At 37.5% G+C, this 25,165-nt stretch overlaps 1 protein-coding gene across 1 annotated transcript in view; it reads right to left on the bottom strand.

Moving 5' to 3' along the window:
• Positions 1 to 25,165, bottom strand: part of ZDHHC15 (zinc finger DHHC-type palmitoyltransferase 15) — a 159,443-nt gene that overhangs the window by 6,848 nt on the left and 127,430 nt on the right. Inside the window, 1 exon segment of the mRNA XM_033201252.1 lies at positions 12,493 to 12,571. Coding sequence (XP_033057143.1) covers positions 12,525 to 12,571 — 47 coding nt within the window. The 3' untranslated portion in view covers positions 12,493 to 12,524.

Genomic DNA, 25,165 nt, shown 5'->3' with positions numbered 1-25,165 from the left:
CTTTCTTGATTGTTTTCTTTGCTGTGCAGTTTTGTAGCTTGATATAATCCCATTTGTCTATTTTTGCTTTGGTTGCCTGTGCTTGTAGGACATTACTTAACAAATTTTTGCCCAGTCCAATGCCCTGGAGTTTCCCCAGTGTTTTCTTGTAGTAGTATCATAATTTGAGGTCTTAGACTTGTCTTTAATCGATTTTTATCTGATATTTGCATATGGTGAAAATAGGGGTCTAGTTTCATTCTTCTGCACATGGATACTCAGTTTTCTCAATGCATGTTTGTGAAATATTTGTCAAAAATGAGTTCACTGTAGATGTATGGATTTTTTTCTAGGTTCTCTATTCTGTTCCATTACAATACCATACTATTTTGGTTACTACAGCTCTGTAGTGTAATCTGAAGTCAGGTAATGTGATTCCTCCAGTTTTGTTCTCTTTGCTCAAAATAGCTTTGGCTGTTCTGTTTCTTTTTGTGGTTATATATATATTTTAAGATTCTTTTTCTATTTCTGTGAAGAATGTCATTTGTATTTTGATAGGGATTGCATTAAATATGCAGATTGCTTTGGGTAATATGGACGTTTTAACAATATTGATTCTTCCAATCCATGAACATGGAATATCTTTCCATAGTTTGTGTTTACTTTTCGTTTTCTTGCATCAGTGTTTTATAGTTTTCATTGTAGAGATCTATCACTTCTTTGGTTAATTCCTAGGTATTAATTTTATTTGTAGCTATTGTAAATATAATTACTTTCTTATTTTCTTTTTTTCTTTTTTTTTATTATACTTTAAGTTCTAGGGTACATGTGCATAACGTTTATATCATGTATAACTCCCCAATGCAATCCCTCCCTCCTCCCCCCTCCCCATGATAGGCCCCAGTGTGTGATGTTCCCCTTCCCGAGTCCAAGTGATCTCATTGTTCAGTTCCCACCTATGAGTGAGAACATGCGGTGTTTGGTTTTCTGTTCTTGTGACAGTTTGCTAAGAATGATGGTTTCCAGCTGCATCCATGTCCCTACAAAGGACGCAAACTCATCCTTTTTTATGGCTGCATAGTATTCCATGGTGTATATGTGCCACATTTTCTTAATCCAGTCTGTCACAGATGGACACTTGGGTTGATTCCAAGTCTTTGCTATTGTTTCAGATTGTTCATTGTTGCCATATAAAAATGCTACTGGTTTTTATATGTTGATTTTGTATCCTGCAACTTTACTGAATGTGTTTATGTAATTGTTTTTTGGTGGAGTCTTTAGGTTTTTCCAAATGTAAGATCGTATCATCTGCAAGCAATGATAATTTGACTTCTTCCTTTCTAGTTTGGATGCCCTTTATTTCTTTTTCTTGTCTGACTCTTCCAGCTAGGCCTTCTAGTACTGTGGTGAATAACAGTGAATGCCACACTGTCTTGACTACTATTCCTTTACAGGATTTATTTATTTATTTTTAGTTTTCTGATTTTATTTTTAGTTTTTTCTAATTTTTAGTTTTTTGGGTACATAGTAAGTGTATATATGGGGTACATGAGAATGTTTCGATACAGGCATACAATGTGAAATAAATGTATCATAGAAAATGGAGTGGCCATCTCCTCAAACATTTATCCTTTGAGTTACAAATAATCCAATTATAACTCCTTTGAGTTATTTAAAAATGTATAATGAAGTTATTACTGACTTCAGTCACTCTGTTGTGCTATCAGATAGTAGGCCTTATTCATTCTTTCTAACTTTTGTTTGTACCCATTCACCATCCCCACCTCCCTCCCAGCCCCCTACTACCTTTCCCAGCCTCTGGTAACCATCTTCCTACTTTCTATCTCCATGAGTTCAATTTTAATGTTTTCAAGGTTCATCCATGTTTTAACATGCATCTTTTTTGTTGCCAAATAGTATTTCATTATATGGACATACTACATTTTCTTTATCTATTCATCAATACATGGACATTTGGGTTGCTTCCACTTTTGGCTATTATGAATAATGGTATGAACATTTAAGTACAAGTTTTTGGGTGGATATATGTTTTCATTTTCCTTGGTTACATACATAGGAGTAGAATTGCTGTGTCATATGGTAATTATGTTAACATTTTGAGGGATTGCCAAACTGTTTTCCAAAGTGACTGCACCTTTCACATTCCCAACAGCAATGTATCAGGGTTCTTATTTCTCCACATCCTTGCCAACACATGTTATCTGTCTTTTGGATTATAGCCATCCTAGTGGATGCTAATGGTATCTCATTGTGGCTTTGATTTGCATTTTCCTAATGGCTAATGATGTTGAGCATCTTTTCATGTGTTTATTAATCATTTGTGTATCTTCTTTGGAAAAATGTCTGTTCAGATCCTTTGCCAATATAGAAACATGCATTGTTTTTATTATTGAATTGTAAGAGTTCTTTATATATTCTCCACACAAATATCTTATCAGATATTTGATTTGCAAATATTTTCTCGTCAAAGACCATATATTGTACGATTCAATTTATATGAAATTCCAGAATAGACAAATCTATAGAGACAGAAAGTAGATTAGCAATTGCCTAGGAATGGGAGTGAAAGAAATGGGGAGTGACTGCTAATGTGTATGGGGTTTCTTTTTGGGGTAATGAAAATGTTCTAAAATTGATTGTGGTATGGTGATGGTTGTAAAACTCTGTGAATATACTAAAAACCACTGAATTGTACAGTTTAAGTGGTCGAATTTATGGTATGTGAATTGTATCTCAATAAACATAATAAATAAACTTTTAAATTTAAACTGCACTCATACGAGTTTTTCAAATAACCCTAGTAATTTTTCTTCATCATCATCATCATCATCATTATCATCATCATCATCATAATAGCCATTATTATTATTATTTTTTTGAGACAGGGTCTCATTCTGTTGCCCAGGCTGGAGTGCATTGGTGCAATGACAGCTCACTGCAGTCTCTACCTCCCAGGTTGAAGTAATCTTCTTGCCTCAGCCTCTTGAGTTGCAGGGACCACACGTCTGTGCCAACATGTGCAGCTATTTTTTTCTAATTTTTGTAGAGACAGGGTCTTACTATGTTGCCTAGGCTGGTCTCAAACTTCTAGGCTCAAATGATCCTCCTGTCACGGCCTTGCAAAGTGCTGGGATTACAGATATGAGCTACTGTACCCAGCCAAAATAATTATTTATAACAGTTGCATAATATTTTATCATGATGAAGCAGCAATTTATTTCACCATTTCTCTATTACTCGATAGGTAGTTTTAAAATTTTCTATTCTTATAATATATTGATGATAAACAGATGTGCAGACTTCATTAAAATGCATTCCTAAAATGGAGTAGTTACCAGATAAAAATGTATGAGCTTTTATTCAACATAGTACTGGAAGTCCTAGCTAGAGCAATCAGACAAGAGAAAGAAAGAAGGGGCATCCAAATTGGTAAAGAGGAAGTCAAACTGTCACTGTTTACTGATGATGTGACCATATACCTAGACAACCTTAAATACTCATCCAAAAAGCTCCTAGAACTGGTAAATAAATTCAGCAAAGTAAGGGATTGAAACTTCAACCAATCAAAGGGGATTTACCCCTAAGCTAAAATGAGTCACAGCTGCAAGTTAGGGATTGAAGCATCAACCAATCATATAGGGAGTTTAAACTCTAGCTGCAACCTGATGTTTTTAACCAGTCAGGCTCACCAACCCACAAATGGATAGAAAATAAGCTAATCCTATAAAGTAGAAAAAAGAAAAGGGGAGGAGTCATAAGGAGATATAAGCATAAGACACCCAAGCCAGAAACTTCATCACTTCCAGGTCCCCTTCCACCGCATGGAAGCTTTACCTTTGCTTTCACTTTACTTTCGCTTTAATAAATCTTGCCACTGCAACAACAACAATAAAACAAAAACAAAAACAAAACAACAACAACAAAAAATAAATTCAGCAAAGTTTCAGGATACAAAATTAATGTACATGATCACTATCTCTGCTATACACCAAGAGCAACCAAGCTGAGAATCAAATCAAGAACTCAAGCCCTTTCACAATAGCTGCAGAAAAAAAACCAAATGAAAGAAACAAACAAAAAAACAAACAAACAAACTTAGGAATATATCTAACCAAGGAGGTGAAAGACCTCTACAAGGAAAACTACAAAACACTGCTGAAAGATATCATAGATGACAAAAACTAATGGAAACACATCCCATGCTCATGGATGGATAGAATCAATCTTGTGAAAATAACCATACTGCCAAAAGCAATCTACAAATTCAATGTAATTCCCATAAAAATACCACTATCATTCTTCACAGCACTACAAAAACAATCCTAAAATTAATATGGAAAGAAAAAGAGCCTGCATAGTGAAAGCAAGACTAAGCAAAAAGAACAAATCTGGAGGCATCACATTACCCAACTTCAAACTATACTATAAGGCCATAGTCACCAAACAGCATGGTACCGGTATAAAAACAGGTACATAGGCCAGTGGAACAGAATAGAGAACCCAGAAATAAAGGCAAACACTTAACAGCCAACTGATCTTCAATAAAGCTAACAAAAACATAAAGTGGGGAAAGGACACCCTATTTAACAAATGATCCTGGGATACTTGGCAAGCCACATGTAGAAGAATGAAACTTGATCCTCATCTTTCACTTTATACAAAAATCAACTGAAGATGAATCAAAGACTTAAATGTAAGACCTTAAATCATAAAGATTGTAGAAGACAACATCAGAAAACCCCTTATACATAGTGGCTTAGGCAAAGACTTCATGACCAATAACCAAAAGCAAATGCAACAAAACCACAGATAAGTAGATGGGATTTAATTAAACTAAAAAGCTCCTGCACAGCAATAATAATAATAATAATAATAATAGTAATAATAATAATAATAATTAGCAGCAGAGTTAACAGACAATCCACAGAGTGGTAGAAAATCTTCACAATCTATACATCCAACAAAGGACTAATGTTCAGAATCTACAAATAACTCAAACAAATCATCGAGAATAAGACAAATAATCCCATCAAAAAATGGGCTAAGAACATTAATAGACAATTCTCAAAAGAAGATATACAAATGGCCAACAAGCATGTGGAAAAATTCTCAACATCACTAATTATCAGGGAAATGCAAATCAAACCACGAAGCGATACCACCTCACTCCTGGAAGAATTGTCATAATCACAAAATTAAAAAAAAAAAAAGATGTTGACATGGATGCGGTGAAATGGGAACACTTTTTATGTTGTTGATGGGAATGTAAACTAGTACAACCACTATGGAAAACAGTGTGGAAATTCCTTAAAGAACTAAAAGTAGATCTACTGTTTGATCCAGCAAACCCATTATCAGGTATCTACCCAGACAAAAAGAAGTCATTATACAAAAAAGATACTTGCACACGTTTATAGCAGCAGAATTTGCAATTGCAAAAATATGGAACCAGCCCAAATGCCCATTAATGAACGAGTGGATAAAGAAAATGTGGTATGTGTGTGTGTGTGTTTATATATATATATATATATATATATTATATATATATATATGAAATATGTGGAATACTACTCAGCCATAAAAAGGAACGAAATAATGGTATTCACAACAACCTGGATGGAATTGGAGACTATTATTCTAAGCGAAGTAACTCAGGAACGGAAACCCAAGCATTGTATGTTCTCATATGTGGGACCTAAGCTATGAGGATGCAAAGGCATGACTGATACCTTGAAGTTTTGGGACTTGGGGGAAAGGGTAGGGGCAGCAAGAGACAAAAGACTACACATTGGGTATGGTGTACACTACTCAGGTGATGGGTGCACCAAAATCTCAGAAATGACCACTAAAGAACTTATTCATGTAACCAAACACCACCTGTTCCCCAAAAACGTACCAAAATAAAAAAAAAAGGTTATATTTGAAAAAGAATCCTGAGAAATATCTTTAAAAATTTATTTATTTATTTATTTATTTAGAGATGGAGTTTTGCTCTTGTTGCCCAGGCTGGAGTGCAATGGCGCGATCTCAGCTCACCACAACCCCTGCCTCCTGGGTTCAAGCAATTTTCTTGCCTCAGCCTCCTGGGTAGCTGGGATTACAGGTATGTGCCACCACACCTGGCTAATTTTGTATTTTTAGTAGAGACGAGGTTTCTCCATGTTGGTCAGGCTGGTCTTGAACTCCCGACATCAGGTGATCCGGCCGCCTTGGCCTCCCAAAGTGTTGGGATTACAGACGTAAGCCACTGCACCCAGCGAAAAATCTTACAAAATAAAAATCTTACTTTCACGAAAAAAATAAAAAATAAATAAGAGAACTCTTACAATTTAATAATATAAAAACAACTCAATTTTGTAAATGGGCAAACTATTTGAACAGGCACTTTATTAAATAAGATATACAGATGGCAAACTATGACAGAAAAAGGTGCCAAACATCATTAATTTTCAGGAAAATACAAATCAAAATCTCAATGAGATATAATTATAAGCCCAATAGAAGGGCTAAAATTTAAAAGTTTGATAATATCAAGTGTTTTCAAGGACGTGGGCCAACTAGAACTCTCCTTCCATGCTAGTGGAAATGTAAAATACACAACCACTTTGGAAACTATTTTGACAGTGTGGTGATTCCTAAAGGATCTAGAACCAGAAATACCATTTGACCCAGCAATCCCATTACTGGATATATACCCAAAGGATTATAAATCATTCTACTATAAAGACACATGCACACATACGTTTATTGCAGCACTGTTCACAATAACAAAGACTTGGAACCAACCCAAATGCCCATCAATGATAGACTGGATAAAGAAAATGTGGCACATATACACCATGGAATACTATGCAGCCATAAAAAAGGATGTGTTCATGTCCTTTGCAGGTACATGGATGAAGCTGGAAACCATCATTCTCAGCAAACTAACACAGGAACAGAAAACCAACCACCACATGTTCTCACTCATAAGTGGGAGCTGAACAATGAGAACACATGGACACAGGGAGGGGAACATCACACACCGGGGCCTGTCAGGGGTTGGGGGGCTAGAGGAGGGATAGTCTTAGGAGAAATACCTAATGTAGATAGATCACAGGTTGATGGGTTCAGCAACCATCATGGCACATGTATACCTATGTATCACACTTGCACGTTCTGCACATGTATCCCAGAACTTAAAGTATAGTTTAAAAAACATGGAACTTCCTTAATCTGATAAAGCCATCCAGAAAGTATGAGAGAGTGAGTATCTACCATACACAGGGACAGGACAGAAAAATGTTTCATTAAAAAAAAAAATTTTATGCTTACCATATGACTTGGCCATCCCACTCCTTGGTATTTACCCAAGCACAGGTTTACACAAAGTCTTGGTCACAAATGTTTATAGCAGCTTTATGTGTATGAGCAAAAAACTAGAAACACCTCTGATATCCATTAATAGATGGAAAAGTAAATTTTAGTGTGTGTGTGTGTGTGTGTGTGTGTGTGTATCTCTCTCCAGTGGAATACTACTACTCATCAATAAAAAGAAATGAATTATTCTTACACACAGCAACAAAGGTGAATCTCAATTATGCTGACTGGAAGAAGCCAGACAAAACAAAAAAATACATTTGTACAATTCTACTTGTTTAAAATTCTAGAAAATGAAAACTGATAGTAACGAAATAAATCAGTGGTTGCCTGGTGATGGGGCAGGGGTTATTTATAAAAGCTCAGAAGAAAACTTTTGGGAGAGATGGATATGTTCATTATTTTGATTGTAGTGATGGTTTCACAGATGTAAACATATTTCAAAACTCACCAGATTGTATATTATAAAAGTATATAGTCTTTTTGTAGTATAAAGGCAGAAAAAATGCAGAACAATAAAATTAAAGTATGTTTCTTTGAATTAAAAAATTATGAGATTTTAATGTTTTTATAGATGTTTCCAAGTTACACTCAAAAAATGATCTATGAATTTTAACTTACATCAGCAATGTATAAGAACACCTGTTTCAGCATGTCCTTGCCTACAATAGGTAGTGTAATTTGTAAACACTGGCTGACTTAATAGACAAAAAATAGTATTTTAGGTTATTTTAATTTGCATTTCTTTACAGTGAAGTCGAACAAGTTTAATGTTTATTTTTCATTTTAATTTCTATTTTGTTAATTGCATCCTTTGCCCATTTTCTTTTTCCAAAGTTTTAAAATAATTTCATCTTTTATTTTAGATTCAGGGGGTACATGTGCAGGTTCGTTAGATGGGTATATTGTGTGATGCTGAGGTTTGGGGTATAGATCCCATCACCTAGGTAGTGAGCATAGTACCCAATAGGTAGTTTTTCAACCCACCCCCTTCTGTCCTCTCCCAACTAGTAGTCCTCAGTGTCTATTTTTGCCATCTTTGTTTCCATGTGTACTCAATGTTTAGCTCCCACTTATGAGTGAGAACAGGCATTATTTGGTTTCCTGTTTCTGTGTTAATTTTCTTAGGATTATGGCCTCCAGCTGCATCCATGTTGCTGAAAAGGATAAGATTTCATTATCTTTTATGGCCGTGTAGTATCCATAGTGTATATGTACTACATTTTCTTTGTCCAGTCCTCTGTTGATGGACACCTAGGTTGATTGCATGTCTTCGCTGCTGTGAATAGTGCTGTGATGAACATATATGTACATAAGTATTTTTGTTAGAAGGATTTGTTTTCCTTTGGTATATACCCAGTAATGGGATTGCTGGGTGGCATGGCAGTTCTGTTTTTTTTTTTTTAACTTTTTTTTACAGTATATATATATTTATTTATTTGTTATACTTTTAAGTTCTAGGGTACATGTGCATAACGTGCAGGTTTTTTAAAAAGTCAAAAAATAACAGATGCTGGTGAAGCTCCAGAGAAAAGGGTATGCTTATAAACTGTTGATGGGGATGTAAAATAGTCCAGCCACTGTGGAAAGCAGTTTCAAGATTTCTCAAAAACACTTAAAACAGAACTGCCCTTGAGTAATTTTACATCCCCATCAACAGTTTATAAGCATACCCTTTTCTCTGGAGCTTCACCAGCATCTGATGTAAATGACGAGTTGATGGGTGCTGACGAGTTGATGGGTGCAGCACACCAACATGGCACAAGTATACATATGTAACAAACCTGCACGTTATGCACATGTACCCTAGAACTTAAAGTATAATAATAATAATAATAATAATAATAATAAAAGATTAACACCAAAAAAAAAATAGCCATTCTGACTGATGTGAGATAGTACCTCATTATGGTTTGGATTTGCAGTTCTTTGACGATTAGTGATGATGAGTATTTTTTTTCATATGTTTGTTGGCTGCTTGTATGTCTTCATTTGAGAAACATCTGTTCATCATGTCCTTTGCCCATTTTTAATGGGTTTTTTTTTTTTTTGCTTGTTTGCTTGTTAAGTTCCCTATAGATTCTGGATATTAAACTTTTATCAGATACATCTTTGCAAATATTTTCTCCCATTCTGTAGATTGTTTTTGCTACTGATAATTTCTTTTGCTATGCAGAAGCTCTTTAGTTTAATTAGGTCCCACTTGTTAATTTTTTGTTTCTGTTGCAATTGCCTTTGGAGACTTGGCTAAAATTTTTTTGCCAAGGCCAATGTTGAGAAGGTTATTTCCTAGGGTTGCTTCTAGGATTTTTATAGTTTGAAGTCTTACATTTAAGTCTTTAATCCATCTTGAGTTAATGTTTGCATATGGAGAAAAGTAAGGGTCCAGTTTCAGTCTTCTGCATATGGCTAGCCAGTTATCCCAGCATCATTAATTGAATAGAGAGTTCTATCCTCATTGCTTGCTTTTGTTGTTTTGTCCATTTTCTAACTGTTGTGTTTTTCTTCTGTTTACTGATTTGCAAGAGCTTTGTAAATTAAGCATACTAAATTTTGTGTGTTGTGTAGTTTGCAAATATTTTTCAAGTTTGTCGTTTCATTTTGAAGAAAATATAATCTAGAATAAGTGCATTTTTGGGGTAAAATTATGGCAATTTTTTATATATAAAATTTTGAGGCAAATGAAAAAAACAGCATTTATTCTAAGTTTTAAACACATGGGATTCATTTTATCTTTCATCCTTTTTATTTAAAAAACTTCAAAAGAAAATGAAGATCCAAACTGAAAACAACCTGAATGTCTATCAGTAGAAGAATGCATTAATACATTATATATGTCCAAATAATTAATGCATTCTTCTACTGATAGACATTCAGGTTGTTTTCTATTATTATCAGAATATGAGGCCCAGTGCGGTGGCTAATCCCAACACTTTGGGAGGCCGAGGTGGGCAGATCACTTGAGGTCAGGAGTTAGACACCAGCCTGGCCAACAGGGAGAAACCCCATCTCTACCAAAAATACAAAAAGTAGCCAGGCATGGTGGCACACACCTGTAATCCCAGCTACTTAGGTTGCTGAGGCAGAAGAATCACTTGAACCTGGGAGGTGGAGGTTGCAGTGAGCCGAGATCACGCCATTGCACTCCAACCTGGGCAACAGAGTGAGACTCCATCTCAAACAACAACAACAACAACTACATATATATATATATATATATATGAGTTTGCTATTTCCACAAAGTGAATCACTTTATTAACATATTTGGATAGAGTGCCCTGTAAAAGGCATAAGGCATTGCTTGAAGGCAATTTTGCTTATCTAGGGAAGCATATAAAAAATGCATTTCAAAGTTCCTTAGCATATTAAAGGTCCTGATAAGTACTGCACTAAATACTAGGTTCCACAATATGCACAAAAAAGAAAGGATCCAACAGTTAAATAAAATATAAGGGACCACTACAACCTCCTTTTGGTGAGTCACAAAATTCAATAGTGTAGTAAAACCCCGGAGAATTCCTACACTAAAGCCAATTTTCTAACTTTACTTATATAGGATTTTATAATTTATTCACCATATAATTTTTCTTCCCTTTAACGTCTGTTACCATACCAAAGTAGTAGTGTTTCCCCTAGGAAAATACTAAAATAAAATAGACAGATTAGCACCACAGATAATCCAAATCTAGATATTACTATCATACAAGTTGTCTTACCTAAATATCAAACATTTCATCATGGCTTTGGAAAAGGAAACAGACTTAGTTCTCTCCTCTTTTAATCTTTGATAATAAAGAAAGACACATCACAAATAACTCAGATTTTGAAATGTAGTGCCATGGTGGAAATAGCATGCTTTGAGGTCAGATAGACCTGAGTTACAACCCTAGGTTGGCCACTTAGGTTAGATAAGTCATTTAACCTCTCTGCACATCAGTTTTCTCGTAAGTAAAATGAGAATAGTAACATTCCGGGCCGGGCGCGGTGGCTCAAGCCTGTAATCCCAGCACTTTGGGAGGCCGAGGCGGGCGGATCACGAGGTCAGGAGATCGAGACCATCCTGGCTAACACGGTGAAACCCCATCTCTACTAAAAATACAAAAACTAGCCGGGCGAAGTGGCGGGCGCCTGTAGTCCCAGCTACTCGGGAGGCTGAGGCAGGAGAATGGCGTGAACCCGGGAGGCGGAGCTTGCAGTGAGCTGAGATCCGGCCACTGCACTCCAGTCCGGGCGACAGAGCGAGACTCCGCCTCAAGAAAAAAAAAAAAAAAAAAAAAAAGAGAATAGTAACATTCATCTTACAGTTGATGTGAGGATTAAATAAGATCATGTATATCAAGTACACACCAAAGTGTCTGGCATATACAAAGTTTTATACAATATCTACACTTGTACACAATGGAATTTCTGTAAGGGAAAGAACTGAAGACCTGAGAACCCATGAACAGATTGATAAGCTTCTGAATAATTGCTAGCTTTTTTCATGAGAATAGGATTACAAGTTTCATTAGATCCGAGCTATAAGCTCCATGTTATTTCTATTACTAACATTCTTTTAATATTTAATTACACTGGGTTTATACCTGCGAGTGTTGCAAAAAGAAGGTCGTTGAGCTTTTCACCAGGCCAAAGAGAATCCCATGTGTAAAGCTGTCTGCCACTGCTTAACAAACTCATAGCATTTTAGGAGGGTTAGAGTGTAGGAAGGATGCTTTTTTGCCCTTAGTGGGTATGAGTAGGTTATTAACTGACATAATGCAGTCAGGCAAAAGAAAGCTATTTGTAATCTGCACCATTTCAGAGACCTGGAATGAAACAGGAGAAACTTATAATTCACAGTATGAGAGTAAATAACCTTAATGGAATGTTTGGGTGTCTGGATCCCTGGAGGTTTTTTTAGCACAAGTGACATAAGTGTGAGTTTGCAGGGAATAAGGGCATCTTTTTTTTTTTTTCAGTACACTGCCAAGGGAAATTATGTATAGAACTTCTGCTTATGCATGCATTACAAGAGTGAAGAATTTAAAATCTTTTTCACCCAGGATAAGAGCTTATTTCTTTTCTAGTTCTTCTCCCAAGCCTTCTTCTTAGCAGTCCAGGTGCCACTGTATGTGTCTCCCTCAGAATACTGACCTGTCTGAGAGATGCAGGAAATGTGAAAACTGCTATGTTTCCGTTTCCACAGCAAGAGATGATGAGCCTTCTGGATAATCTGCAAGGTTGAAACGTGAAGATGATCAAATGTCCCCGTGCCTTATATGGGTGGGTATTCATTCACTGGCAGTTTTCCTTCTTGTCCAGTCTCTGCAGGCAACAGATATCTGCAAACCTCTAAAGACTGATGTGTAACAAAGAAGCATTTGTAACCAGACGTTCACATTCTAAGAATAGTCAGCCTGCTATACTATTAACTAAGATTATTTATCAGCATTATCTGATCTATAATACTGGCTGGTATTTGACTTAAATAGCCATGATGACAGCTCAACATAATCTGACTTTAATGGAATGTTTTGCATCTTGCTACCCACAAAATTATCCTGTTTTGCTGTTATTCCACTGGACATAATTGAGATAGCTATTACAGTACTTCAGGTGATGATGTGTTTCTAAAAAAGGAATGAGGTATCTAGAAAATAAGAGGCTTTGGGATTAACAAGCAACATCATTTATGGTACAAATGTTTTTGTTTCTGACCTCCAACCTTTTGGGAGAGTACACTCTGAATCAGCTTGCTGAATGTACAGGTAATCACTTTTCTCATACTCACAGCATAGTAATATACTTGGCATTTTGAGAATAAAAAAGTTGACAGTAGCCATCCCCTACAGTTTCTGCACAGTACAGTGTCTTTTATGTGCCATTCAGAGTGCTTTCTTAAGTGTGAAATCTAGATTCCCAAAGATAGAGGCCAGCCAGTCAGTGTGGCCTTGCCACAGAAGGCTGCAAGCTCTCATGCCACTGAGTTAAACAGGCAGATTCCAGATACCAGGTTGCTTTCTTCCAGGAAAATTGGAAAAATGAAAGTGGCTCTGAGAATGTCTCTTTGGAATCATGACCCCATGGTAGGCCCAACATTCCGTCTTGTCTGGGATCCTAGCCTTAGGGTATTCTTCCCCTTAAGTCTGGGCAGAAAGCAATTGTATTGGCCTAGGTCGTCAGTGAAAGATATACAGAAAATAACTTTATGTTTATTAAATAAAGAGAAAAATAGGTTGCAAGTGCTTAAGAATATATCTCATCTCGCCTACCCAACATTTCTACTAAGAAGGCAACTGAAAAATAGTGAAAGACAATTCCGAAAGTGCAATAAATTTTCTTGCCTTGCTGTTCCAAAGAAGTGATGCTAATTCTTTCAATGTTCACTCCTTGCTGATGGTTGGCTATTTCAGAATTTTTAGGTGTGGTTTGGTGATGAACTTTTCCAAAAGTTGGCTGTTTGGATTCTGCTTTTAGGATGATTTTACCTTTTCCTACTGCAACTTACACTCTTATTTGGCACAGAAAATTTATCCTCCAAGCAATTATTTGAATTAAAATCCTGCTCTTGTAGACACTGAGGCTTGAGCTGAAAATCCAATTATCAACTTTGTGGTTTTACTCCCAGGGTAACATTAAGCTAAGGCTGCAAAGGTAGCTCACCGGGTGAGGACTAAATTAAAAAAGGAAGATATCTAAAATAATCAGGCTCTGGATAATAGAAGACAAACACAGAATTTAGGGAGTCAATTCACCTTCACCTCCTACCATCTGCACCTATACTGCTTCCCCCAACTACAACCTGCCCTTGCTGCCTATGTAGTAGTGATTTCACTTACTCAATATATGTCTACTTGAACCAAGAATGATGTTATTTTAGTCTTAGTGTGTGCTGGTTAAGCTCTGGTTCTCTTCCTGTCTTTTCCTAGACCTCCTTTAATTTAAAACTCTAGGTTCTCAAATAAACCCTTGATACTGTGTGAAGTGACATTGGCAGTATACGTACACTTCTTTCTAGCCATTGGTTCTCAGAGATTGGGAAAAGCAGAGATAATGACAGAATGGAGTCTGGGAAAACGTAGGTTGAGTCACCACTGCGTTTTGACTTTATATAAGTTATATTACCTCCCCAGCCTCAGCTTTTTCATCTATAAAATAGGGGCAATACTTTTTCATTCATAGTATTTTTGGGATACTCTACCCAAACCATGAGCATTGTCTAATGTTCTATTCTTGACCCTCTGGCTTTCTCATCCGCATTTATTTCCTTGTCCATGTGGATGCATGTCAACACTGCTTAGGTGATTACTACTTTTACATTTTATCTTCTTTCCTTAGTTTTATTCTCTCTTTGCTGATTCCTCTTTACCTCCATGAATTTAACAGCCATCTCTATAAAAATGACTCCCAGATCTCTCTAGTCAGTGGGACTATTTCCAGATACTTAAAATGTCTCTTGGCTTTGATCATTCCTCTCAATTTGTAGTGTTACTACCACTCATGAATCCACTGCAACACATGCACAGTTTTTTGCTGTTCTTTCCAGTTCTTGTCTCTCCAAATTCCAATCCGTCCTGCATACTAGCACCCAAGTAATCTTTCTAAAACTAATCCTTCCTTATATCAATATATCACTCAAGATCATAAACTTAAAAGCTATTTTCTATTGTATCAAGTCTATAAAACCCTCTATCATCTGGCCGTATCTTACCTCTCTAAGACTATAGCCCACAACCACAATGTCCACCCTATGCTTCAGTGTTCTTACCACATTCATGTTGTAACTCTTACCTGGAATGCTAATTCCTTCTTCCTAGCATCTATCCTGATGTTTCCCATCCCAATAACACCTAGCTTAAGTCCTGCCTCATCCTCAGAACTCTCACCAGAACAGCCCACTTTCCTGGAATGTTAATTCGTTCTTCCCAGCATCTATCCTGATGTTTCTCATTCCAATAACATCTAGCTTAAGTCCTGACTCATCCTTGAAACTCTCACCAGAACAGCCCACTTCCCCCCTTTACTGATATACTCAGGTTTAAGTATCACTAACAATTACACAATTTCCACACGTATCACACATTGCTTAATGCAGAGCTAAGCCTATATTAGGTATGTAATTAGTAGCATCATTTTTATGGCAATGAGCACACCAAGTCTTGCGTTAGATTATCTTTCCTTGCAATTGCAAACTCCTTGAGGACAGAGGCCACCCTTTATTTATCTTTATGTCCCTCCACAGGACCTTGTTTGATGTGTATCCTCAGGAAATGCTTTATGAATTGAACTAATTGATTAGAGACTTGCCTTATTTCAGGAACACACACCAATTTAGAGCTTAGGGTTTGACAACAAAGCTAAAGGAGTAAAATGAACATCCATGATATTACTGCATGAAGTAAATTTTCCAAGAGCTGAGAGTATGGATACGTTCTTATCTAGAAACATGGGGAGAAAGTCATTTGGAAAATGCCTCGCTACCCAAAGGAGTACCCTTCTATAACCCAGTGTATTGTGTTTGATGTTTTCAGAAATGAGGCCTAGGCTTCCTACTCTCATGCAAAGGCAAATGACAAGTGTATGAACAGGTTGTTTACAGGCATGTGGCCAAAATGCTAGGGTAGATGTGTTAAGAGGGAACAAGTAAGTATATATGGAGAGAACACATGAAGAAAGAAATTTGGTTCCAGAATGTGGAAGATATATAAATTATGCACATTTACAGTGGCCTCTAGTTTATAACAGCATTCCTTCTGAAAAAGGAAAGGAGCCATTTGGTGAAAGATATCAGGTTGAGGTTGGAGCCATTTGGTGAAAGATATCAGGTTGAGGTTAGTCAGCTTGACATCTGTCCCATCAGTGTAAGGTGGTATCAAAATGTGATATTATAGCTGAAGATAGCTTAAAGATCATGGAATTTAAAGGTCCAAAGAGAAGAGGCATTCCAAAAGTCATGCACTGAACTTAGTGGCAGAGGTGGGAGATGCTTCCCATGCTAGAGCTCTATCCATATTTTTCCACCTTCTCTTTCTGGTGAGAGGTACAGGAACTAAAATAATTGTCTTTCAAGTGGTCCATAAAAGATCTATAAACTGAAAGGTAAATAGGAACAAAGGAGAGATACTGGGTGGTATAGTTGTCAAGAGTTTAGACTTTTGAGCCAGGATCTGTTGCTTGCTATCTGTATGACTTTGGGTTTCTTTGAGCTTAAGTTTTGTCATCTATAAAATGGGGTTATTTAATGTTGACAACTCACAAAGTGGTTATACCTATTAAATGTTACAAACCCTGTAAATCACCTGGCACATAATTGGTATTCAACAAATGTTAGTTGCACACTTTGAAATAATCTAACAATCATTTTCTATATGCAATCTTATTTTCCAAGAGTTGCAGAGAGTACTGAAATAAAGATGATGATGTCTCTGACTCCAGTGAGTTCCCATATAGTCCCCAAACTCTTTACTGGAGCCAGGCTACTTTCTTCATGTCCTCTTCACTTATCTTGGGGTCTTGTCCACTACAACCTGTGACTTTCCTTATACCTTCTGCTTCTGCACTCCTCACTGACAATCCAGATCTTATCTAGTCTTCAAGGCCCAAATTTTACTTCCTCTGTGAAGCCTTTTCTGACCAAACCAACCCACAGGAAATCATCACATCCTTTGAATTTTGATAGCACAAACTTTATAGTTCTATTCATTTGACCAACAACATATCCTGCATTGTGTTTTGTTAGGCAGCTTTTCATGTATGTATTTTATCACCCCCACTACCCCAAATTTCAGAAATGTTAGTTTATTTATTTATTTATGTATTTATTTATTTATTTTTGACGAAGTCTCGCTCTGTCACCCAGGCTGGAGTACAGTGTTGCGATCGCAGATCACTGCAAGCTCCACCTCCGGAGTGCACATCATTCTCCTGACTCAGCTTCCCGAGTAGCTGGAACTACAGGCATCTGCCACCATACCCAGCTAATTTTTTTTTTTTTTTTTATTTTTAGTAGAGATGGGGTTTCACCATGTTAGCCAGGTTGGTCTTGATCTCCTGACCTCGTGATCTGCCTGCCTTGGCCTCCCAAAGTGTTGGGATTACAGGCATGAGCCACTGTGTCCGGCCAAAAATGTTAGTTTTTTCCTATTCTCTCTCCTTTTTCCTATGATATTCTTGATCAACCAGGCAGCCATCCTACCCCAGAATGGTAATGCCTCTTCATTCCTCATATGAGGGAATAAAAGAGAAAAAAACTTTTGGAAAACATCCACTTATCTAATCATCCCAAATATATAATCAAAAGTATACAACTCATGTGAAGACTATATTGTTAAGATGTTAGTATAGGCCAAGGTATCTTGAATTCCTATATAGAAAACTGGTAAATAATTGACTAAGACTAAAGACTCTTCCATCATTGGCACTACCTATCGCCAACATGCATGGAAATACATAAGGGCAATTTGGTACCCTTGAAGAAGTATATTCTTTGAGATAGAAGGCATTAATTTAACTTATGACTCTGTCTCAAAGTCCTGTGGCAGTTTTGAAATTCCTAGGAATAATCGTACAGGTCTGGTTAGGTCTGAAGAAATAAGTGATAAAGTAATTTTTTTCTTCAAGCAAGATTTAATCATTGTCTCTGACTGGGAGGTGATTGCACAGAATGTCACCCACAGATGCTTCTAAACAACAAAATTCTTGATGTGAAAGGCCTCTCGTCTCTGAACCAGAGCTCTTGTATACAGGATGTACTTGAAGAGTCTGAATTCTGATGAGGAGAAGGGCTCTCACCAATCCTCTCAGAAGGTCTGGGGATTACAACAATCTCTGGCATAGGATGAAAGTGTGTTTTGATAGGAGAATCACTTCCTCATCTTCCTGAAACATTTTCTTCACATCATGCCCCAGCTCAAAAACCTTCAGTAGTTCCCCATCACTCACAGAATAAATTTATTAGTCTTGTGTCTAAAAAGTCCCACCCAAACTGATGTCAATTTACCTGCTGAATTAATCTAATAATCATTTTCTATATGTAACCTTGTTTTGAAAGAGGTGCAGAGAATACTGAAATAAAGATGATGAGTTCTCTTATTTTAATGAGTTCTCATCTATTCCCTTACTGCCCAAAATTTCTACTGGAGTCAGGCTACTTTCTTCATGTCCCCCTCACTTAGCCTGGGGTGTTGTGCATTACAACCTGTGACTTTCCTTTTACCTTTGACCTCTGCATTCCTTGCCACCAATCTAGATCCTATCTAATATTCAAGGTCCAAATTCTACCTATGTAAAGCCTTTTCTGACCACCCTGGCCTATAGCAAATCACCTTTCCTTTGAATTCTTATAGCACAAATTTTATGGTTTTAATCATTTGGCAAATAATGTATCCTGTATTGTGTTCTGTTAGGGAACTTTTTACGTATGTATCTTATCTCCCCAAATAAATAAAAGACCCTTGAGCTGAGACAATATATTGTATTGCCTGAACACCCCTTCTGGGTCCAATCTCATAACCTTAATATTCTCTCAATAAATATTAGTTTATTTCTTCTGTTATTCTTTCTAACAGGTTATTTGTCATGGCAGCAGAAAGTACCAGATTGAAAATAAATCAGAAATTTCTTCTACTGTGAGCAGTATTAATGAGTGTCATACAAATAAAGTTTTATCCAAATAAAGAAAGAAAGAAAGAGGAAATAGGCTATAATATATAAAACATTTAATACACTTGAGTCTGATGTCCGTATTTTTTCAGGACAAGTGTCCAGAATTTCACAGGAAGGGGATTAATTCCCCCGAGTCCTGATTATCATTAACCCTGGAAGGTTGTATTAGCACACTCAGAAAATGTTTGTTTTTGTATTATACCTTTACTTGATAAAAATATCCCTTCTAGGATATATTCTATAAAAATTATCAAAATAAAGAGGCAATTTATAGTCACATTAGCTCAAGGTAAAAGCCGCTGTTTAGTTAAGAAAAGTTCAGTTCTTTTATTGCTTTATTTTAGTTTTTTGAGACAGGGTCTCACTCTGTTGCCCAGGCTGGAGTGCAGTTATGTGGTCAGTTTACTCCAGACTTGACCTCCTGGGCTCAAACGATCCTCCCACCTCTCAGCCTCCTGAGTAGTTGGGACTACAGATGCACACTATGACACCCAGTTAATTTTGTATTTTTTTCATAGAGAAGAGGTTTCACCATGTTGCCCAGGCTGGTCTCAAACTCCTGGGCTCAAGCAGTCTGCCAGCCTCAGTTTCCCACAGTGCTGGGATTACAGGCATGAGCCACTGCACCTGGCCAGCTGGATTCTTTTAAAATTATTTTTTCTTGTCATGGTTAGTATACTGACAGAGAATAACTGAAATAAGCTATGCATAATTATCATGTACCCGGGGCTTGACTACGACCTGGAGCTCTCTACTGGATTTTCAACCAGGCTGACAGAAGAGCTCAGTGAGGAGAGAAACTGACTTTACCTTCCTTACTAGGAAATAAAGGAACTACGCCTAATGGATAGAGATCATATAATTAAATTTGACAGTTCCACTTTGGAAGTTTCCACATTTGGGATGGGCAGAGCTCCCACTGTTTACTAAAGCCTAGGAAAAACAGAGCTTAAGGTACCATATACTACTGAAAAGAAGACAGTGACCTAATGGGGAAAAAAAACCCTGAAATCCAACAGGTAAATTACAAAGAATCTCTAAGCAAACATAATGAATAAAAACCAAAACAAGTCAGACAGAGAAGACTGGAATAAATAATTCTTCAATGCAAAAACACAGACGTGCATCCACAAGAAGTAATACTGAACAGGAAACCATAACCTTCCCAAATGCACAAAGCAAGGAACCAGTGACTGACCCTAATGAGCAGCAATATTTGAGCCCTCTGATCAGCAATTCAAAATGGCAACGTTATGGAAACTCAGTGATTTCCAAGATAACACAGAGAAGCAATTCAGAAATTTATCAGAAAAAGTTAATAAAAATTTAAATAGAAGAAAATCAGACAGAAATCATGAAACTGAGAAATACATTTGCTAATCTGAAAAAAATCATTAGAGGCTCTCAATAACAAAATGGAGCAGAAGAAAGAATCAGTGAGCTCAAAGAAAAGTTTTTTGAAAATAAAGGAGAGAAAAAGAATGAAAAGGAAAAGAGATCACCTATAAGATACAGAAAACTGCCTCAAAACATCAAATGTAAGAATTATTTGTGTACAAGAGGGAGTTGAGCAAGAGCAAAGGGATCAAAAGCATAATTCAAGAAATAATAACAAAAACTTTCCAAAACTTGAGAAAGATAAATATCCAAGTATAGGAAGGTCAGAGCACACCAAACAGATTCAACTAAAATTGTCTACCCCAAAGGCACATAATACTCAAACTACCCCAAGGCATATAATAGTCAAACTCTCAAAGGTCAAGGTCAAAGAGAAGATCCTAAATATAGCAAGAGAAAAGATGTGAATGACATATAAAGGAGCTTCAATTTATTTGGCAACAGACTTCTCAATGGAAACCATACAGGCCAGGAGGGAGTAGGATGACATTTTCAAACTACTGGGGGGCAGGGAGCAGGAAGCTGTCATCCAAGAATACTGTATCCAGCAAAGTTAGCCTTCAAAAATAAAGCAGAGATAAAAGTCTTTCCCAGACAAACAAAAGTTGAGAGAATTAACCATCACCAGACCAATCTTACAAGAAATGGTAAAGGAGCTCTTCAATTTGAAAGCATGCGGAAAGAAAACATTTGAAGGTATACAATCCACTTGTAAAATTAAGTACATGGACAAACCCAGAGTACTCTACTACTACTACTGTAATTGTGTAATCAACTCAAAACTCTAGTATGCAACCCAGAAGACAAATCTATCAAAAACAATAATCACTGAAGAAACCCGTTAAAAGATAGGTAGTATAAAAATACATAAGTAGAGATGATTAAAATCAAAACGTAGAGGAGATGAAGTTAAATTGTAGAATTTTTTTCTTTGTTTCTATTATTTTCTTTGTGATTTAAGATAAGCTGTCCTCTTTTTAAAATAACTTGTTATATCTATGACATATTTTTTGGTAAGCCTCATGGCAGCCAGAATGCAAAAACCTATAACAGATTCACTAAAAATAAAAAGCAATTAAAACTTAATGCCAGAGAAAATAACATAGCTACCAAGGAATAAAGAAAGAAGGGAAGAGAGGAGCTGCAAAACAACCAGAAAACAAGCAAAAAAGGGCAGTAGAAAGTCCTTACTTGCCAATAACAACATTGAATGTAAATGGGTTCAATTCTCCAATTAAAAGGCATAGAAGAGACTGGGTGGAGCGAGATGGCTGAATAGATGCCTCCACCAATCATCCTCCCCACAGCAACACCAAACTGAGCAACTACTTACACAAAAAGCACCGTCATAAGAACCAAAAATCATGTGAGAGATCACAGTACCTGGTTTCAACGTCATTTTAAGCAAAGAGGCACTGAAGAGGGTAGGGAAGACAGTCTTGAATTGCCTACACCACCTCTCTCCCATTTTCTAGCAGTGATTGCATTGTATGGAGAGAGACTCTGTGAACTTGGGAGAGGGAGAGTGCAGTGACTGTGGCAGTTTGTGTTGGAACTCAGTGCTGCCCTGTCACAGTAGAAAGCAACACTGGGCAGAACTCAGCTGGTACCCACAGAAGAAGCATTTAGACAAGCCCTAATCAGATAAGAAATGCCAATCCCAGTGGTCAGAACCCGAGTTGTAGAAAGCGCTGCTACTGCAAGCTAAGTCTCTGGGGTCTTAAATAAACTTGAAAGGCAGTCTAGGGCAAAAGGACTGCAATTCCTGAGCAAATCCTGGTGCTTTGCTGGGCTCAGAGCCAGTGAATGTGGGGTACACATGACCTAGTGAGATACCAGCCGGGGTGGTCAAGGGAGTGCGTGTGTAACCCCTCCCACAATGTCAGGCAGTGCAGCTTGCAGCTCTAAGTGAGACTCCTTCCTTCTGCTTGGGGAGGGGAGAAGGGAGAATAGAGGACTTTGTCTTGTAACTTGGATACCAACTTAGCCACAGTAGGATAGGGTACCAGGAAGAGTCCTGAGGCCTCAATTTTAGGTCCTAGCTCATGGGTGACATTACTAGACACACCCTGTGCCAGAAGGAAACATGCTCTCTTGAAGTGAAAGAGCCAGTCCTGCAGGATTTATCACCTGCTAACTAAAGAGCCCTTGGGCCTCGAATAGTCACTAGTGGTAATCAGGCAGTACTTACCATGGGCCTTGGGTGAGATTCAGAGATATGCTACCTTCAGGTGTCACCCAACATATGCACAGCTATGGTGACTATGAGCAGAGACTCATTCTGCTTGATAAAAGCAAAGGGAAGATAAAGGAGACTTTGACTTGCAGGTTAGGTACCGGCTTGGCCACAGTGAGAAAGAGCACCAAGTGGGGGTTCCCCAATTCTAGGCCTTGACTCTTGGATGGCATTTCTGTACCTACCCAGGGCCAGAGTGGAGCCCACTGTCCTGAAGGATGAGTACCAGATCAGGCAGGATTCACCATACCCTTACTGAAGAGCCCTTGGGCCTTGAGTGAACATTTCCAGTAGCCAGGCAGTAGGTGCTGTGGGCCTGGGGCAGTAGTGGCCATAGGGAGATAACTGTGTATTTGTGGAAAGGGGAGGGAAGAGTGAAAAGGACTTTGTCTTCTGGCTTTGGTGCCTGCTCAGCCACATTGGAACAGGGCACCAGGTTGATACCTAAGATTTCTGAATCCAAGTGCTGACTCCCAGATGGCATCTCTGGAACTGGCTGAAACCTGGGGGAATTCACCACCCAGGAAGGAGAAACAGAAACCTGGCTGGCTTTGCGACCTGCTGATTGTAGAGCCCTAGGGCCTTGAGAGAATATAGGCAGTAGTTACAATGGGTAAGAAGGTGAGAAGGGTGAGAAGTATGCTTCTCACCCAAGGGTGCTTCTCATCCAAGGGTGAGAAGCAGTGCTGTACAGGCTTCAGGGCTTACCCAGCACAGCCCTAGTGGTGGTAGCCACAGGGGCACTTGTGTTACCCTCTCCTAGCTCCAGGCAGCTCAGCACAGAGAGAGACATTATTTGTTTGGGGGAAAGTAAGGGAAGAGAACGAGAGCCTCTGTTCATGGAATTCTTCAGGATCTTATCCAAGACCACCAGATGGTATTTATATGAGTATGCAAGAGCCACAGCATTATTGGGCTTGAGGAGCCACCAAATGTACATATAATGCAATGATCAAAGACTTAGATCACGACACCCAAGTCTCTGTGAATATTTGGAAAGCCTTCCCAGGGAGGACAGGCATAAACAGGCACAGACTGTGAAGATGACAATAAATATCTAACTCTTCAATGCCTAGACACTGATGAACAGCCATAGTATCAAGACCATCCAGGAAAAGATGCCCTCACCAAACAAAGTAAATTAAGCATAATGACCAATCTCAGAGAGACCGAGATAGTAGACCTTTCAGACAAGAGAATTCAAAATAGCTGTTTTGAGGAAGCTCAATGAAAATCAAGATAACAGAGAAGGAATTCAGAATCTTACCAGATAAATCTTAAAATGGGATGGAAATAATTAAAAAGAATCAAGCAGAAATTCTTGAGCTGAAAAATTAAATTGAATACTGATGAATGAAAAAGGGTTTCTTAACAGCAGAACTGACTAAACAGAAGAAAGAATTAGTGAGCTTGAGGACAGGCCACTTGAAAATACACACAGAGAAGAGACAAAAGAAAAGAATAAAGAAAAAAGAAGCACACTCACAAGATCTAGAAAATAGCCTAAAACTGGCAACTCTAAGAGTTATTGGCCTTAAAGAGGAGGTGGAGAGAAAGATAGGGGTAGAAAGTTTATTCAAATGAATAATGACAGAACTTCCCAAACCTAGAGAATGACATTAATATTCAATTACGAGAAGGTGATAGAAGACCAAACAGATTTAAGCCAAATAAGACTATATCGAGACATTTGATAATAAAACTTCCAAAGGTGAAAAATAAAGAAAGGATCCTAAAAGCAGCAAGAAACAACATACAATGGCACTCCAATATATCTGGCAGCAGAGTTTTCAGTGGAAACCTCACAGGTCAGGAGAGACTGGCATGACATATTTAAAGTGTTGAAGGAATAAAATCCCTTTTTACCCTAGAATAGTATATATAGCAAAAAATATTCTTCAAACATGTAGGAGAAATAAACACTTTCCCAGAAAAACAAAAACTGAAGAATTACATCAACAGCAGAAGTGTCCTATAAGAAATGCTAAAAGGAGTTCTTTGATATGAAACAATGTTAATGAGCAAAAATAAATAATTTGAAGGTACAAAACTCACTGGTAATAGCACACAGAAAACACAGAACATTGTAACACTGTAGGTGTAACATGTAAACTACTCATATCTTGAGTAGAAAGACTAAAAGATGAACTGATCAAAAATAAGTATAACAACTTTGGAAGGCGTAGACAGTACAATAAGATACAAATAGACATAACAAAAATTAAAAGCATGAGGATGAAGTTCAGTTGTAGTTTTATTAGTTTTATCTTTGTTTGTTTATGTAATTAGTGTTGTCATCAGTTTAAAATAATGGGTTATATTATTGCAAGCCTAACAGTTTGTGTTAGTCAGGGTTCTCTAGAGGGACAGAACTAATGGAATATATCTATAGGGGAATTTATTAAGAATTAACTCGCATGATCACAAGGTCTCAAAATAGGCTATCTTCAGGCTGAGGAGCAAGGAGAGCCAGTCCGAGTTCCAAAACTGAAGAATCTGGAGTCCCATGTTCAAGGACAGAAAGCATCC

The sequence above is a fragment of the Trachypithecus francoisi genome, unplaced genomic scaffold (assembly GCF_009764315.1).
Source record: "Trachypithecus francoisi isolate TF-2019V2 unplaced genomic scaffold, Tfra_2.0 Lachesis_group6, whole genome shotgun sequence".
Lineage (NCBI taxonomy): Eukaryota > Metazoa > Chordata > Mammalia > Primates > Cercopithecidae > Trachypithecus > Trachypithecus francoisi.
This window is presented reverse-complemented; position numbering and strand designations above follow the sequence as displayed.